Here is a 16,371-nt window from a genome sequence, read left to right as displayed (position 1 = left end):
GTCCCTGTTCAGTGCTTCATTCCAAGGAGGGCCCCCAGGCCCCCCACCGTCTGCTTGTGGTTTTGTTGATGCTAGCATCTGAGAGGGCTGAAGACTAGTCCTTGAAACCGGCCTCCAAACATAAATAAGCAGCCTGTTTAATAAAACAAAGTGCACGCTGACATTTGCCAGTGTCCTGACTCCGGAAAGGCTGTGGGACGGTCTCACCCCCACATGCTCCATCGCTCACACTCACAGCTTTCCCACAACTTGCAGTTCACCCCCACACTGTGAGTCCAGCTTCCCCACTGTCCCCCAGGAGGGAGAGGCCCTCACATCCCAGGAGAAGGCGGTCAGGCTGGGGAACGCAGCCAGGGGACTTCTGAAGCTGTTGCCCCCAGATCCAGCATCCCTGCAGGCCGACCTTGCCCCTGAATGAGCCCCACCCCAGGCCTTCCCTGCCCACCAACCACACCAACCCCACGTAGGCAGACTGACAGATGTGTCCAGGTGCCCATGTGCACCCCAAAGAGAAAAGCTATGTCCTGTCTGCTTCGGGGAAGGTGGCTGCTTGTGGCCGTCAGGACACCACCTGTCACACTCACTGTGGACCCTGGGACTCTGGGAATAGACTTCCTGCAGGTCCTGGCAAACCACGATCCTAGAGGGCAGGTCACCTGTGGGTGCTGCACCCACACGCTGGCCACAGGAATCGGCGTGCCTCCAGGAAACCATGGGCAGCCTTCATGATGTGTCCTGGCAGGTGGCCCCCAGATGCTCCTGTTAAGAAAACTCTCTGGTGCGTGGTCCGTGGCCACAGAATCCAAACCAGAAGTCCCTCACCCTTCATGGTGACTCACATAGCGGTCAGCTCCCCTGTGCATTTCCAGGGACACAAGCCAGGACTTTCTGGCCAGGGGTCTGTGACAAGCAAGGGGGTGGAATTCCACACCAAGCCCAGAAGCCGTAACATATGCACCCAGGAAACTCACTTTGCACCCTGAAAAGCAGGGTGTGCATCATATGAGAAATGTGCATATGGGGTGTCTGTGCCCAGGAGAGCCACTCAGGGGTCCTGGCCTCGGACAGTCTCAGCCTGACCACATCTGCGTCCTCTTCCACTGTCGGGTCTCCCTCCGTGGTGGCTGCCAGACCGTGTCTCATGGTCAAATTTCACGGCTTTGTGCTAATTCACTGCAACTTTGCTGTGTTCTCAGAGGGGCGATGGTGATGCCGGCTAACTATCCTCCTCCCCGCCCCCAACTTCAAGCACTGTGACTGCTCACCAGGTGGTCCTAAGGTTGCCCCTTCTCTCTCTGACTCTGTCCCACCCCTGGGGACACCCCAGGTTGGGCTGGGAGGTGTTTGTGAATGTGGCAGCAACCTGGGGACACGACTGGACTGGACCGAGCTGAGGGGCTGAGCACTGGGCTCCTCTGGGCACTGTGTGTCCCTTCTGAAGAGGAACCTCTGCGGGTCCTTACCCCTCCCCCTCCCTGCGCTCTGCTCGGACACAGCCCTCCTTCCCAGCTCGGGCTAGCGCCTAGCCCTGGAATCCCAGCTTCCAGAAGAATCTCTGTCCCTCTTCAAAGACTCCAGGACTCAGAGTTGTTCCCGTGTCTCCCCCACCCCAGGGTTGGGGCCCTGGTGCCCAGCACTGGCCCTTCTGAGACCTGTGGGGGGAGACGAGACCAGGGGCCCAAAACTCGCTCTAACAGGTGTGGCCTCAGGATTCACAGACCCCAGGCCAAATGAGGTTCCTTCTCCCCCCTCAGCTGAGAGCCCTGAGGCTCTCCTTTGAGGGAGCTGGGCCAGGCCAGGGAGAGGCGGCTCTGGGTGCTCCCAGGGCCAGAAGGCCGTGGGCCCCCGTCTGTGATGGGCAGCTCCAGTGGCGCTGTCCCCACTCTGCCTCCTTCCCTCGGTCCCGCCCGCCCACGGGAGAGCATGGGAAGGGCTCTCCTGCCCTCTTGTGGCCAAGTGGCGGCGGGTGGACGCTGCGAGAGCGAGCGCTTTCTCCGAAGTGCACACGCAATCGATAAATCCTAACCGGGAGAGGCTGCGTGCAGAAGAAGGAAGCTATTTCCAGTTATTTGCATAAAGATTTCCTTTTCCTTTCAATGAAAGATGCATAAAACCTCTCCCGGTCTCTCCTCGTTAAGGACCATAATCCAGGCGTCCATCAGCAGAGGCGGGAGGGGAGGACAGCGGAGGCGCCTCTCCCTCGGGTGACGACCTGGGCCGCTGGCGACCGGCGTGGCTCGCCTGTCCCCGGGCCTCTTTCTCCGGGAGGTGTTCCCGGAAGAAACAATTGCGGGGGCGGCAGAGGGCCCCTCGACCCCTGCCTGGAGTAGGCAGGCGGAGAGTCACCACCATACGGGGCTTCGGGTCTGGATCAGGGCCCGGCACCTGCCAGCAAGGCCCGAGCACTGCCTCGTTTCCGCCTCACCGGCCAGGAGAAGCTACCGAACCGAGGCCGCGATCCCAGCCGCCGGCCGCGAGCTTTCGTGCTCCCGGACGCACGGCCCCCCCTCCCCCAGGTCCGGGCCCGCCCACCCGGCCCCGCCCAGGCTCCGCCCACAGGCTCGTCCCAGGCCCCAAGCTTCCCTGCGCCACCGGCCCTGGAGACCAGCAGGCTCAGGAAGACGCAGGACGCACGCGCGGGGCGGGGCCCGCGGCGTTGCCGTGGCTACAGGTGACGCGCTCCGTGGGGACACGCGGGAGGGCGTTTCCGGGGCGGGGCGCGGTTGACGGAAGTGCGTGGCCGCCCGGGGCCATGGCGGCGCTCGGCGTCGTCTGCCTGCTGCTCGGGGCGGCGTCCTGGCCGTCGGCCTCGGCCTCGGGCGAGGAGTTCTGGCCCGGCCAGTCGGCGGCGGACATCCTGTCGGGGGCGGCGTCCCGCAGACGGTAAACACGCGCCCGAGCCATCGGCGGGGCTCCCGGGGCGGCGGGCGGCGGGGCCGAGGCGCGGATGGGGGCGGATGCGAGCGGAGCTGATGGGCCGGGGCGGAGGGCGCTGGACGCGACCCAGGCTCGCCCCGGGCGGACGCGGCCCCGGAGAGCCCAGGAAAGGCCGCTGGCCGTGGGCCGGCGTCAGGGGGCAGGCCCAGGACCGCAGGCGCCCAGACTCGTGTCCGTGGGCGGGGCTTAGGAAAGCCCAGCCTTGTTGATCCGCGCGGAGGCTCTCGGTCTCCGGCCTATAAGATACGGTCAGTGCGGGTCGTCTTGGTGCAAAACTGACCCTGCACTGGGTGAGGGGTGCAGACGTGGGAGAGGCCCCTCCTCCAGGGTTCGGAGGCCGCGGGGCACGCGGTGCAGAGAAGGGAGGCGTGAGGAGAGCGGTCACGGAAGCGAGGACCCCGCCCGGGTCTTGGGGCGGGGGCAGCGCTTCCCGGGGTGTCCAGGAACCCCGAGGTGTCACGGCACTTTCCTCGTAAATCCAGGGTAGTGTTTGCCTTTTTCACTCCTGCCTCCCACGGGCGCTCTGCGTGGTTCTTCCACAGACCCACCCCCCACACACACGTGGGATGCAACACACTGAACGCAGCAGCAGGTGCGAGAATCCGGCCCTCGCCACCAAAAGGAGATTTCCAAAACTTACAAACACTGTCAACTCCTCTCACTAGTTATTTTTGTTTTGAAGAAAAATATATTTTTCATTTAAAAATATTCATAACAGCATGATAGGTTTGTTATTGTTATTCTGTAGTGAAATAATGAATACTTTTTTAAGTTTTTACGTTAACTCATTCACTTTTAGTAGGGGAATTGTCAATAGATTTACCTCGTAACAGCCTTTTGGGGTCCCCAGCAGTTGTTAAGAGTGTAAGTGGGCTGTAGACCAAAGCGTCTGAAAAGCGCCGAAGGGCTGGCTCAGGACTGGTCCCCAAGACGACCCTGGGCTTAGTTGTGAGTCTGCTACTTAAGCAGATGCTAAGACGTGTGCTGCTTCAGCTGTGGAGTCTAGGAAATCAGTCAGATTCCAGGCTGGAAGCCCCTGTAAGCGCACGGTGGGCAACCACCCGTGGGCCCTGGACGTGTCCAGGTTTTCTGTGCAGAGGCCTGGGCGCTGAAGCGGTGCTCGCCTATTCCCTCGGCCAGGTATCTGCTGTATGACGTCAACCCCCCGGAGGGCTTCAACCTGCGCAGGGATGTCTACATCCGCATTGCGTCCCTCCTGAAGACGCTGCTGAAGACTGAGGAGTGGGTGCTGGTGCTGCCTCCGTGGGGCCGCCTCTACCACTGGCAGAGCCCGGACATTCACCAGGTCCGGATTCCCTGGTCCGACTTTTTCGATCTTCCAAGTCTCAATAGAAACATCCCGGTCATTGAGTACGAGCAGTTCATTGCAGGTGAGGCGGTGTTCGGTGTGATGTCAGCGCCCTGGCTGTGAGGTAGCCTTTGTCTGCACAGGGGCCCTGCTGCTATTCCCACACGACCAGCAGTCAGTCTGTGTAATTCTTCCAGGGAAATAGATCTGAAGTGTCAGATCCCTGCCTGCTCCCTTGCCTCTGACACCCATGGCAGCCTGGTGAACCGGGGACGTGCAGTTAGAGCTGCCGTGACACAGCCACTGCCACAGAGGCCGGCTCTCCTGGCAAGGCAGCTAGCTTCCTGCGTAGAAAAGGCCGTTTTTACCTGAAGGAAAACACGGCATGTGTGTGACACTGACCTTGTGCTGTCTCAACGCAATGAGGACTTGTAATGTCGTTTCATTTAGTCCCGCTTAACCTTCCCTTTCTGATTCTTTTAAGAGAGAATAAAAGATTTTTCTTAGAGTAAAGGTATCTAGAGTTTACCGTTGTTTTGTTTAGGAGACATAAACTTAAAAAGTCACTGAAACTTCTTTTCTGCTTCCTGAGAAAGTCACAGTCTCCAAGAGGCAGATACTCTGTATCCCTCGATGGGTCACAGTCGCTAAGTGGCCCACACTCTGTAACACTGGTTGATGGGTCCTGTCTCTAAGGAGCTGATACTCTGTAACATTCAGTGATGGGTCCTGGCTATAAGGGCCGATACTCTGTAACAATTGATGGGTCCCTGTCTCCAAGTGGCAGATACTCTGCGACAAAGATTGAGTTCTCACTCTGCAGGGGCCTGGGCCCCTTAGACCCGTGCTCCCACTGAGGATGGTGGCTGTCACAACTTCGTTTTGCAAGTTCTCTTTTTGCTGCACCTTCGTCCCTGTCTCTTTGAAATGTTTCTGTGTCAGAATCAGCCCTGTGAACGCTGCAGGCCTGGAATGGCAGAGGAGTACCTTCTCACATCTCATTCAGGCTTACGGGCAAACTCTGAGACTGTACGAAGCATTCTCGGAACTCTTTGTCGCCTGATCCTAGATGCGCCCGACCCTAGACGAGCTTGCAGCTGGGTGTGTAGTCCGGCCTGCCTTCTGGGAAGCTGTCTGCCCTTGGTCTGAAGCCTGGTTATGGATCCTCCCTGCGGGGTGGGCGATACATGCGTGACAAGTGGGCAAGGGACAGGTCTGGGCCTTAGCCACCTGAGATAGTGCTTAGGGGGTGTGGGGATGGGAGACAGGTGTCCTCCCTGCTGCTGTGCAGACTTCACCCCTGGAGCCAGATCTGCTGGGGGCAGGGAGGACGGAACGCCTTGGGCGACAGCAGATGGGCTTTGCCTCCACCTGTCTGACCAGCTGAGTGCTCAGCTATTTCCTCCCCTACAAAGGGGGACAGACATGGGTGCCCATCCTGGGATGTGTGCAGCAGCAAGGCACCTGGCCAGCCTCTCAGTGTCCCATCACTGTCCCCTGCCGTTCGAGGATGGCATCAGGTACCATCCTTAGTGCAGATGTCAGTGCCTGCGCGAGAGCGAATGTGGGAAAGACCAAGTTTCACTTGCTGTGGCTCTCTTGTCACTGGGCTCGTTCATTCCATCTTTGGACAAATCTTTGACCCCCGCAGATGTGGCCGCCACATAGGTGTGGGCAGGAGTGCTGGGTGAGAGGGACACAGGCCCTGATCTCCTGGGGTTCCTGTGGGCTGTGGGAGCAGAAAGCAAGAATATAAGCAAGTCGTGGAAACGTGCAGTGTCCAGGTGATGGGTGCCACGGAGCAAAAGAAAAGTGGGAAGGGGTGTGGAGTGTTAGAGGGGTGAGTGACCATGGCCCAGGAAGGTGTCCCAGGTAGGGGAAGTGTGAATGGCCACACGGGTCCAGAGCAAACCCTAGAGGGGATGGTGAAGGCGGGGACAGCCCCGGGACCCTGGGAGGGGCAGTCCTGGCCGGGAGCATGCTGTCGCCGAGGGGGCCCCACGGAGGCCAGCCCAGGAGGAGGACGGCCATCGGGAGGCCCAGCCCTGTCGGAGGGAAGTGGGGTGCAGGCAGGAAGAGGAGAGGACTGAGGGCCAGCCCGGGGCGGGGAGCCCATGGCCAGCCAGGGCCTGGACAAACTCTCTCCCCCCAGCCCCAGGCTGACCCACTTACCTGTACGGGGACCCTGTGCCCTGGTACCGTTTATTCCGTCCTATCTCCATTTTCGTAAGCTTTCTCCAGTCTTTTTTGGGAGGAAGTGGCATTACATAAAGTGACAGTTCTCTGTGTCTGTGGCAGTCTGATAGGTGCCACCCGTGTGCTTCGGGTACTGTTACACTCTCGGTTTTTGGTCTCTTCTAGAGTCCGGCGGGCCCTTCATCGACCAGGTTTATGTTCTGCAAGGTTACGCAGAAGGGTGGAAAGAGGGCACCTGGGAGGAGAAGGTTGACGACCGGTCCTGCATCGACCCGCCGCTGTACTCACAGGACAAGCACGAGTACTACAGGTGCGGCTGCGGGGCGCCTGCGCCTGCTGGGGCTGAGGTCTGCTGCCAGCAGCGGCCTCGTCCCGGGTCCGGGCGTGTGAAACACCTGAGACAGGTTCACCTCTCCCCACATGGTGACTGTGTTGCTGAGGCCCTGGGGACGGCGCTCCTGTCACCCCAGTAGTAAGTTGCCGTCGGGAGCCCTTCCTGTGGAAGGGCTGCCACCTCAGCGGGTCTCACGACTCGAGGGACAGCTCTTTGGAAGAGCGTGGTTTTAGGGACCGTCGCCATCACGGCTCTGGCACCCACGCGTATGTCGGTCCAGCAGGTTCCTTCCAGACCGCCCCTCTCCCCACCGCTGTACTGTCCGTTCCTCAGAAGAGCTTCAGTGGCCCCTCCGCAGATGAAGCGCGTGGCTGCTTTAAAAATCTCCCGGGACTGTCAGTACCTTAATCGCGGCCAGTGGGTTTCGCTAAGGAGGAGCTGCTTATCCAGGTCCAGGCTGCACAGGCCTCTGGATGCTCCTCACTGCCCGAGTGGAACGAGCTGCAGTAACAGGGCTTTGTGGCTCTTCTTTTCCAGGGGATGGTTTTGGGGATATGAAGAAACGAGGGGTCTGAACGTCTCCTGTCTGTCTGTTCAGGGGTCGGCTTCTGTCATTGCACCTGTGCTTCTGAGGAACACGTCGGCACGGTAGGTGCCTGCAGGGCCCGGGACCAGCTCGGGGCCACGGTGTGCGCACGCGCTCTGTCCTGCTGGCGTCAACACCTGGCGGGGGCCTGTGTGACCTTGTCCCCTGCCCCACAGCCACGCCACAGCGAGGCAGCCTGGCACTGGGATGGAGTGTCCTTGGGGCGAGGCCAGGGGGTCCCAGGTTAACCAGCGCAGCCTGCTGTCCTCAGGGGTCACACTGCTGGTGACCGTTGTCACACCCCGTTTGCGCCAGGGTCCCTGTCTGAGGTGATGGTGGCGAGCGGGGCCCAGCTGGGCGCAGTGGGTGTGAGGGGAACCTGGGGGAGGTAGGCACGAGGGTGAGGGAAGGAGGTTGAATGAAAGGGGGCTCCCTTCTCATTTACTTCCTTCATTCCTGCCAGGATAATGGCAAAGTGCACCCCTGGCCGTGGGGTCGTGTGGCGGAGGCAGGTGAGGGCAAGGACAGCAGTGGAACGAGCGGGGCCAGGGGGCGTTTGAAATGACTGAGCTGGCTCCATGGTGAGGGCTCCACGGGGGACAAGCACACGCTTTCCGTCTGGGTCACTTCTGAAATGAGGCGCTCCCATGAACCCCCAAAGCCTGACCCTGGAGGGTCAGAGGGGGCGGCTGCTCCCAGCCTCTGGGAAGTGTCAGCCCCGGGTCCCTCTCGGGACGCAGCTGCCCTCCCTCGCCACTAGGTGGCACCGAGGGCTCAGTGGGAAGGGACAAGTGGAATGGCTTGGTTTGTGACATTGACAGGAGGGCGACATGGGCTTGGCAGCCAGGCAGCCATGTTCTTAGGAGTTTTGCTGTAGGTGGAGGTGCTGGGGGACATGGGGACCCTGAAATAGGAGCCCCTTCTGCTAGCTACCCTCAGGCTCCCTCAGTTGGAAGCAGGTGCCCGGGGCCGGCCACCTATGACAGCCCCACTCATGCCCCTTGAACTCTGGGGAGCCCAGTGCCGCCTGCTATGTGTCTCAGGCCCGCGTGAGTGTCTGCAGGTGACAGGCAGGGTCACAGCACTGCCCCTGGTGCCAGGGCGCTGGGCAGGGCCCCCCCGCCCCCTCAGCCGTTTTCTCCGTGTTAGGACCAGCGTGGGGCATGCTGGGCCTTGGGAAACAGAGGCACGTGGGTGCGTCAGAGGCTAGCACACCTCTGCTCAAGGAATCAGATTGTCACTCGCGGAGAAGCGAGGCCCCAGTCGTTGAGCTGTGGCTTATGGTGCCCAGGGCAGCGTCCTCACGAGGACACCTTTGGGTTTTAGAAGCAGAGATCTGCCCTGGCAGTGTGGGCCTTGTGGAGATGTGTAAGCTGGCCGGGTTCACTTTTTCCCTGGGTCCTTATTTATGGGTCATTCATGGAGCTGAGCCCAGAGCAAGACTCGTGTCCTGGAGGGCAGGCCTCGGGTTCAGGCAGCAAGGCCCCTGCGAAGGGAGGGCAGGCAGCCCAGACACAGGAGGGGCTCACCCCACCACACCAGCAACCTGCGCTGTCCAGGAGGAGAAGGAGCTGGTGTGCGAGGCAAAACCCCGAAGCTTCAAAGAGAAAAAAGCCTCAAGACCACGGGTGGGGAGAGTTCTTACAGCAGATGTGGAAAGCACAAACGAAAAAGAAAAAGAATCAGTTACTTTATGATTTCGGGTTTTTGTCATCGCAAGGCCCGCGGCTAAGGGAAAGGCAGCCCACGGGGAGCCCAGAACCCTCTCGAGTCGGTGTGGGGGCCAGGCCACTGCCTCACAGGCTGGGCGGTAACGCACCCCCATGCACGCTGCTGACCCACCAGGTCAGTGCCCCGGTTCCTCCTGCGGCTCCCGGCCCAGGGCCCCCCACTCTGACGTCCTCCGCAGCGTGTGGCTGGTGCCATTCTAAAGGGAGCCTCTCTTCCGTGCTGTGCGCAGGTCGGTGATGCTGGACAGAGCCGAGAACCTCCTGCACGACCACTACGGAGGCAAGGAGTACTGGGACGTGAGTGCCGCCGGCGCCGCCGGGCGCTTCCGTAGTTTGTTTCGTGTGTGAAAGCGTGAGGCTGTCGATAACTCTTGTTTTCAGGCTTGCTGGCTGAGACCGCAAGGGCCTGAGCGACCATAGGCACCGCAGAGATTGTGCCCACGCACGCGGGGGCACCTCGGTGCCCACCAGCCCCCTGCCTCGGCCGTCCCTGATCGGGCTTGTTTTACCTGCTGCCGCTTCCAGTGGCTGGATTTAGGCTCTTCCTGCTCGTTTTCACCCCAGCTTTGAACGATAGGGGGGCATTTCCTGCCCCGACCCCTTCATGTTGGGCTCCCCCTCCGCCTTGATGGTGAGAGCTGGCTCTGGGTGACCTGATGCCACGTCATCAGGGGGTGGTGGCCCAGGGAGTGGTGGACAACGGCTTCCCGGCTGTGGCACGCCACTGACGCCCTTGGTGTGGTGGCGGGTGGGGGCACCTGGCGTCTGGTTTGGAAAAGAAGCACAGTCCTTGCCTGATGGGACAAACGCATGAAATGTGTCCTATGGCTATGAGTTGGGGGCCCTCGGCCTGTAGGGGCCTCTGTGGACGAGGGAGCACAGCCCTCTGCAAGGATCCGGGGACAAGGGGACTGGGGGGTGGGGGCACGTGCCCCTTCGGATCAGCCCAGCCCCACTCGGCTCCCAGCCTCACCCAGGTCCTAGTCTGTGGAGAGAAACATGCTTAGAAGGGGCGTGTTTGCTGCTGAAGGAAGTAGATGTTTTTAGGTAATTCCAGCTGGAATCGGACTCGCACTGGGCCCAAGGGCCAGCTGTTCCTGTGCCACAGTTGGATTTGTGTGCCTGTCCCGCCTGGGCCTGTGCCCTCCCCCGGGCCGCCTCCCAGAGGCCCCGCGTTGCAGACTGGTTCCCAGGACCCTCTGCATGCGGGCGCCCCGTCCCCTGGCTGCCCCGCGGCCAGCAGGTTTCCACCACACAGTTGGCTTGATTTTTGTCGTCCTCACGGCTCCAAGGTGTGTTGACAGCCACAGGTGGTTTCATGGGCTAGTTTTTTAAAAAGGAAAACACAGTGTTTTGCGTTCAGGAAACTGCAGTCTGTGTTCTGTGATCTGTATGCCCGATTCACGACGAGCGGTGCGCCCTGTTGCTTCTTAACGGGTAAAGGAAACTGCTTGTCCTCGTCCCTGGGGTGCCTGCGCCCCTGTCGCTGCGAGGAGACCCTGGGTGTCAGCCTAGGAGTGTGCGCGCCTCACCGACTGACTCACAGCTGATGATGTGTCACCCTGCTGGTGGCCTCAGTGACTGAGTGTGGCCTGTGCGCGACTCTGCCCTCCCGAGAGCCAGCTTGTCGTCCTGGGCATTTCCATCAGATTCTCTGGCTGGACTGGGAGGCGGCTGGTCCCCAGGGGCGGGGCGCGGGGCGCGGGGCGCGGGGCGCTCAGCAGCCTGTCTCTGCCCAGACTCGCAGGAGCATGGTGTTGCCAAGCCGCTGCGGGCCGTAGGTGACGAGTTCAGAAGCAAATACCTTAACTCCACCGACGAGGCCGACAGGATCCCCTTCCAGGAGGACTGGACCAAGATGAAGGTAGAGTCGCTTTCTGATCAGAGCAATGGAAACGGTCTCTTCAGTTGCATGATAACGAACCGAATAATGAGTTTACGGACGGTGTCCCCTCCCTTACACCGTCCTGTTACCGTAATTACCGTGGAGGCGGCTCCTGGGGGCCCATCCTGGGGAATCGCTCCATTCAGGCTCCCCTTTGGTTTCACTGAGAAATTACTGCAGGTCGGGCAGCGCAGAGGTCTGGCTGCTCTTAGAGTCAAGCCCGGGGTAACAGATGCCAGAGCAGAAAGCGAGAGCGAGTCACGTCGGTGTGTTTTTCTTCATGATACACGAGCACTAGAGAAAGAAAGGCAAGACTCACGAGCTTCCCCCTCACGTTTGGCTAGCGTCATCCTTTTTAAAAATCGTTTCTGCAAGGAAAGGTTGGGTTTTCCCGTAGTTTAATTTCAACAGGTAATATACTGCTTTTACGAATTGGCGTTGTCTACGCATTTCCAGCGCCATGTGGTTTTCAGGATCTCCTTGTAGTGGATTTGACCAGCAAACTGTTCCGTGGAGAGCACCCGCCTCTCCGTGTGTTCTTTCACAAGACTGTTTGCAGGTGGAATGGCATCGTTACTGAGAAGATACATTAAATAGCAGGGTTTTCTCTTTTATCCCACTCGTGTGTTTTCCAGTGTCTCTTTGACGTTTTTTATTGCACTCAGATAGAAGTGTGGGTAATTAACTGCTCCACAGCCCCTAGCAAGACATCCTGTCCCCTGAGCGTCCCCGGTACCGGACGCTGCGTGTGGAACGCTCATCCGCTCTGCGTCCCCCGTCCCACTGCTGTTTTGGGCCTGGACGCTGACACAGCTCGAAAGTCCATGTCAGTGTGTCTGGTCCTGCTTTGCCAGGTCAAGCTGGGCTCCTCGCTGGGGGGCCCGTACCTCGGCGTTCACCTGAGAAGGAAGGATTTCATCTGGGGACACCGGGAGGATGTGCCCAGTCTGGGTGGAGCTGTGAAGAAGATCCGCAGCCTCATGGAGACCCATGGGCTGGGCAAGGTGTTTGTGGCCACCGACGCCGTCAGGACAGGTCGGCCGGCCCCTCGGGCTGCTGTGTGTCCCTTCCCTCCTGGTGGGCTTTTGGGCAGACCCGGACGTGGGGACCCCGCTGAGCTGGGTGCGGGAGGAATGAAGAGTTAGCATGTCGCAGGGCACACACGTCCCCCGTTAGGCAGATGCTTGTCTCTTGGCACCTGCACCTCCCATTTCGACGGCCTCTCCTTTTGCTTTGCAGAGTATGAGGAGCTCAAGAGGCTGTTACCCGAGATGGTGAGGTTTGAGCCCACGTGGAAGAGCTGGAGCTCTACAAGGACGGCGGCGTGGCCATCATCGATCAGTGGGTCTGCTCGCATGCCAGGTGCTCTGGGCGCAGCGCGTTTGGTTTTAACGGCTCGACGTGTGCATCTGTCCTTGTACAAGGGTCTGTGTGCTGGGAGCTGCAGGGACGGCCCCAGGGGCTGCCTGCGGGGTGAGGGGCGGGCTCAGCCCCGCGGGGATGGAGGGGGACAGCTGACAGCCTGTGCCCTGGCCGGGCACCCTGGGCCTTTGAGCGAGAGCCTGGCAGCTGTGCTCTGGGCCCCTGGGTTCCATGGAGGCTGTGAGCTTGGCTCTGCCACCTCTGGCGGACGTCCTTAGGGACAGATTCCGTTCCGTTTATTGCAAGACCGCCCTCTGGAGGGGGCTGCAGGCCATTTCTTCCCGACGTCTGGAGCTGCCCCCACGCAGGACCTGTCTGTCTCCTGAGACTCGCAGCTGGGGCCCCCCTGCCCGGTTGGCAGTCTCCCGGTTTCTGGTCTGTGCTGCCTGCCCAGGCCACTCGGCGGTGGTGCCAGCCGCTGGGAGCCGGGCCCAGAGGTGTGTGGGAGCGAGCAAATGGTGTGACCTCTGGTGTCGCTTTGTAGGTTCTTCATCGGCACGTCTGTGTCCACATTTCTTTCCGGATTCACGAGGAGAGAGAATCCTGGGCCTGGACCCCAGCACGACGTACAACCGGTTTTGTGGGGACCAGGAGACAGTGTGTGAGCAGCCCACGCACTGGAGGATCGCGTACTGAGCAGGCCCGTGGGCCGCCACCTGGACCCATTTTACATGCAGTTGACTGATAACGTGTCACCGTGGGGTTGCCCCTGCTCCCGCCCCGTGGCTGGGCAGTCAGATTGTCACTTCTCGGGTGTCAGTCCCAGAGGCCACGTGCGGGCACAGCCCACGGCCACGTGAGCCACGGTGGGGGCCCCGTTGTGTCTGGAGTTGCGTCCGTTCTGTGTCTGCCAGCCGCTTGCCACCTGTGAAAAAGCTGCCGCTTCCTGGGGACCCTGCTTGTGTCTCCTGTTGGGATATGACCCTGTGTGTCACCCGCCAGCAAGGCCCGCGGCGTGTTTCTCTTGGTGCGTGTGTCACGGGCAGGTGTGGCCTGCGAAACGGCTCCCATCCCATTGGCCACGCAGAGCTGGCTGTGCTTGGGACATGGGGTGGTTGGAGTCTGGCGCGGCCGTCGTGGCTCCGTGGTGGCCTCTGTCCTGACTGAGACCTGGAGTGAGTTGGAGGGAACGGGGCCTGCGGTCTCGCAGAGCCGGTCGAGGCCTTCAGGGCCTGTGAAGCCGTCCTCTCTCTTCTCCCTTAACCGAGTGCCAGAAAGTTCCACGGCAGATCTTCAGTGACTTGTCTTGTTCACACGGAAACCCCTGCGGCTGCGGGAATCGTCACATCTGTGTCTGGCCGGCTGCCTCTGTCTGTGATCGTTGCTGATCGCTTGTCTGAGAAGCGCCACCTGCTCCCTCGCGGCAGGGGCACCTCGGCCCTGCATCTCCAGGAACCCTCTTCTAGGCCTTCAGCACTGCCGCCACCGAGGGGCCACCAGGGCCACCTGTCCGCTGTGCAGTGCGGCCACGGGCCCTGTCTCCTCTGACGGGTACCCTGACTTTTCAGGGACACGCGGTGTCCAGCCGCGGGTGGTGAGTGCGGCCACGGGGCCCTCCTGCTGTGCCTGGCCACGCCGGGCCGCGGCCCAGAGCCTGGGGTTCTTCTCTGTGTCCTCCCGAGCTTGCAGACTCGACGTGAGTGCGCTAGTGTCCCATACTGTCAACTGTGCAGAGTGAAGTAACGAGATATTTATTCTATTTCCGTTTGTACGCTCAGATAGTATTAATAAAGTGAATTTCTAGAAAGCAGGATGTTGGAAGTGGTGCCTCCTCTTACTCTTGAATTTTCTGTTGGCTGAGAGCCCTGCAGAGCGATGAGGGAAGTGACATGCGTGGTGGGCGAGCAGGCTCGCCCGGACGTGGGGACGTGCTGGGTGCTCTGGGCCTGAGCTGAGAGGCGGCGAAGTCCCACTGTCCCGCCATCGAAGGTCGGAGCAGCTGTGAGAACTGCCAGCCTCAGGCCCAGGAGGCAGCATGGCCCCGAGCTGCATCCTGCTGGGATGTGGGGAGCTCGGGAGCCCAGCCCCGAGTCCCCCAAGAGGCCAGGACGTGACCACGCACTGTGGGACCCAGCATGCAGCCAGTGGTTATGAGTCGCCTGCGTCAAATCCTGACCAGCTGGCCGCTTTGCTGCGTGAGGTGGCCCTTCAGGGGCCCTGGCCGAAGCCCGGAGAGACCCCAGAGGTGGTGGTACCTGTGACGTGTTACCTTCTCCCCATTCTTGCACGGAGGACGGGCGGGGAGGAGGATTCTCTGATGATTAGTCTGCCCCGCTCAGGCCCGGAGGCCCCCAGATGTCAGCAGGTGACATTTCCTGGGACTGCAGTGAAGGAAGCGGCCCTGTTAGTGATGACTCAGCTGCTGGCTCCTGTCGCTGGTCTGGCTGTACGTCCCGCTGTTGAGGTGTTTGGGGGTCCTCCGTGCAGGACAGCCAAGGACGATGGACGGGGGGGGTGGGCAAACCTTACTGTCCTGACCTCGAGCCAGAGGGACCTCGAAGGGAGGTCACAGCCGGCCCTCCAGGGCAGAGCGCCGCTGGACGCTGCGTGGAGGCACCTGCTGAGGGCAGTCAGGCCCGGGTCACAGGCTGGGCTCAGCTCTGCTAGCTCATGGGGGCCTCGCCCCAGTGCTGGGACTCACTGCTGTGACCGCAGGCCCGCCCTGCGTGGTCCCTGGGGTTCAGGCCCTGGAGCTGCAGCCCCCAGACGGCCCCTCGGCCCCCTGCCCTCCGTCAGTGTCAGCCCCTTCCTCCCTCCAGCAGGGAGACTCAGCTCCCACTGCCACACCCACCCGGCGTGTGTGTCTGTGTGTATGTGTGGTTTTAATGAGTGCACATTTTTTAAGCACTGGGCCGAAGGAAAAGCTGCAGACGAGCAGTTTCCACCAGCCCGTTGTCATGCAGGGCGGCCTGCGGGGTCTCAGCTCCCGCTCCCCGCGCAGAACAAACTAGAACGAACACAGGACATGGTGAAGCCAAAAGGAACACCCACGGAGCCATAGATAGGGGAGCCACACCACTATAGTCTCGCTGGCGGCTGGGTTGGAGACACAGGAAGCAGGAGCCACACTATCCACAACCTGCCGTCCACTTCTGTCTGCCAACCAACCTCAATTGCTAACTGCAATCCGCACTTGCCAGCTCAGCCACCATCCTCTTGCTAGCCCCCATTTTCTGCTGGCGTAGCCACAGCAGTTATATTAGTGGCCAATGGCTCACTGGTTACAGCTGACGGCCAACTAGCCACAGCTGATGGCCATCCAATCAGTCGATGGCCATTTACCTACCTGAGCCAGCACCTTCCCACGTGAGGCCGAGAGCCTGGAAACTGCACTCCTGGCTCTGTCCCCACATCCATCAAATCTACTTCCAGGCCCCGGGGTACAGGGGACCATTGAGGGTTCGAGGGGTGATGGGGCAGGGAGGTCACTTGAAGAGGCTGCTGAGGACCTGGGGGTCCAGCTGGCTTCGCCCCCGTCCCCGGCCTGGAGAACCAGAAGCTTCCTGGGCACAGAACCCCAGAGCAGCGGTACTGGAAGGGCTGGGGACATGGGCCGCCTCGGAAGCCGAGGGGACGGCATGGCTGCCCTCCTGCCAGCACTGGGGCCTGCCTGCGCCAGGGGCTGTGTCTTCCCCGAGGCCCCAGCCCAGCACATCCGGTGCTCTCGTTGCTGGGGGCGAGAGCCCCCGACCCCATGTCCCCACCTGCGGCCATGGCTGTAATCCCAGAGCTGCTGCGTGCTGACCAGCGTGACCTGGGACCCACGTCCTGAGCTAGGTGACCATCCCGTGTCCCTCCCTGAAAACACAGTGAAGGTTCGGGCTCATTGATTTGACCTGGAGATAACCTTCCGGCTGCGGTGACAGTGGCAGCGCTTCAGGCCTCACGATGCACAGCACTGTGTCTCCCAGGCGGGAGCCCAGGACGTTCTTGGTGCCTCCACCGCCCCCCACCAAATGGGCAGCCGTGAGC

At 60.9% G+C, this 16,371-nt stretch overlaps 1 protein-coding gene across 1 annotated transcript; it reads left to right on the top strand.

Moving 5' to 3' along the window:
* Positions 1–2,715: 2,715 nt before the first annotated feature.
* POFUT2 (protein O-fucosyltransferase 2) lies at positions 2,716–14,152 on the top strand. The gene is given in 13 exon segments (XM_033134318.1): positions 2,716–2,883; positions 4,078–4,328; positions 6,608–6,752; positions 7,314–7,424; positions 9,323–9,389; positions 10,832–10,847; positions 10,850–10,956; positions 11,832–12,012; positions 12,217–12,270; positions 12,273–12,339; positions 12,884–12,912; positions 12,915–12,938; positions 12,941–14,152. Coding segments are annotated over 13 exon segments (1,278 nt in total). The 5' UTR covers positions 2,716–2,752; the 3' UTR covers positions 13,036–14,152.
* Positions 14,153–16,371: the final 2,219 nt, after the last annotated feature.

This window comes from Rhinolophus ferrumequinum, chromosome 2 (genome assembly GCF_004115265.2).
Source record: "Rhinolophus ferrumequinum isolate MPI-CBG mRhiFer1 chromosome 2, mRhiFer1_v1.p, whole genome shotgun sequence".
Lineage (NCBI taxonomy): Eukaryota > Metazoa > Chordata > Mammalia > Chiroptera > Rhinolophidae > Rhinolophus > Rhinolophus ferrumequinum.
Note: the sequence above shows the minus strand (reverse complement) of the source record. Positions and strands in the feature narration are given on the sequence as shown.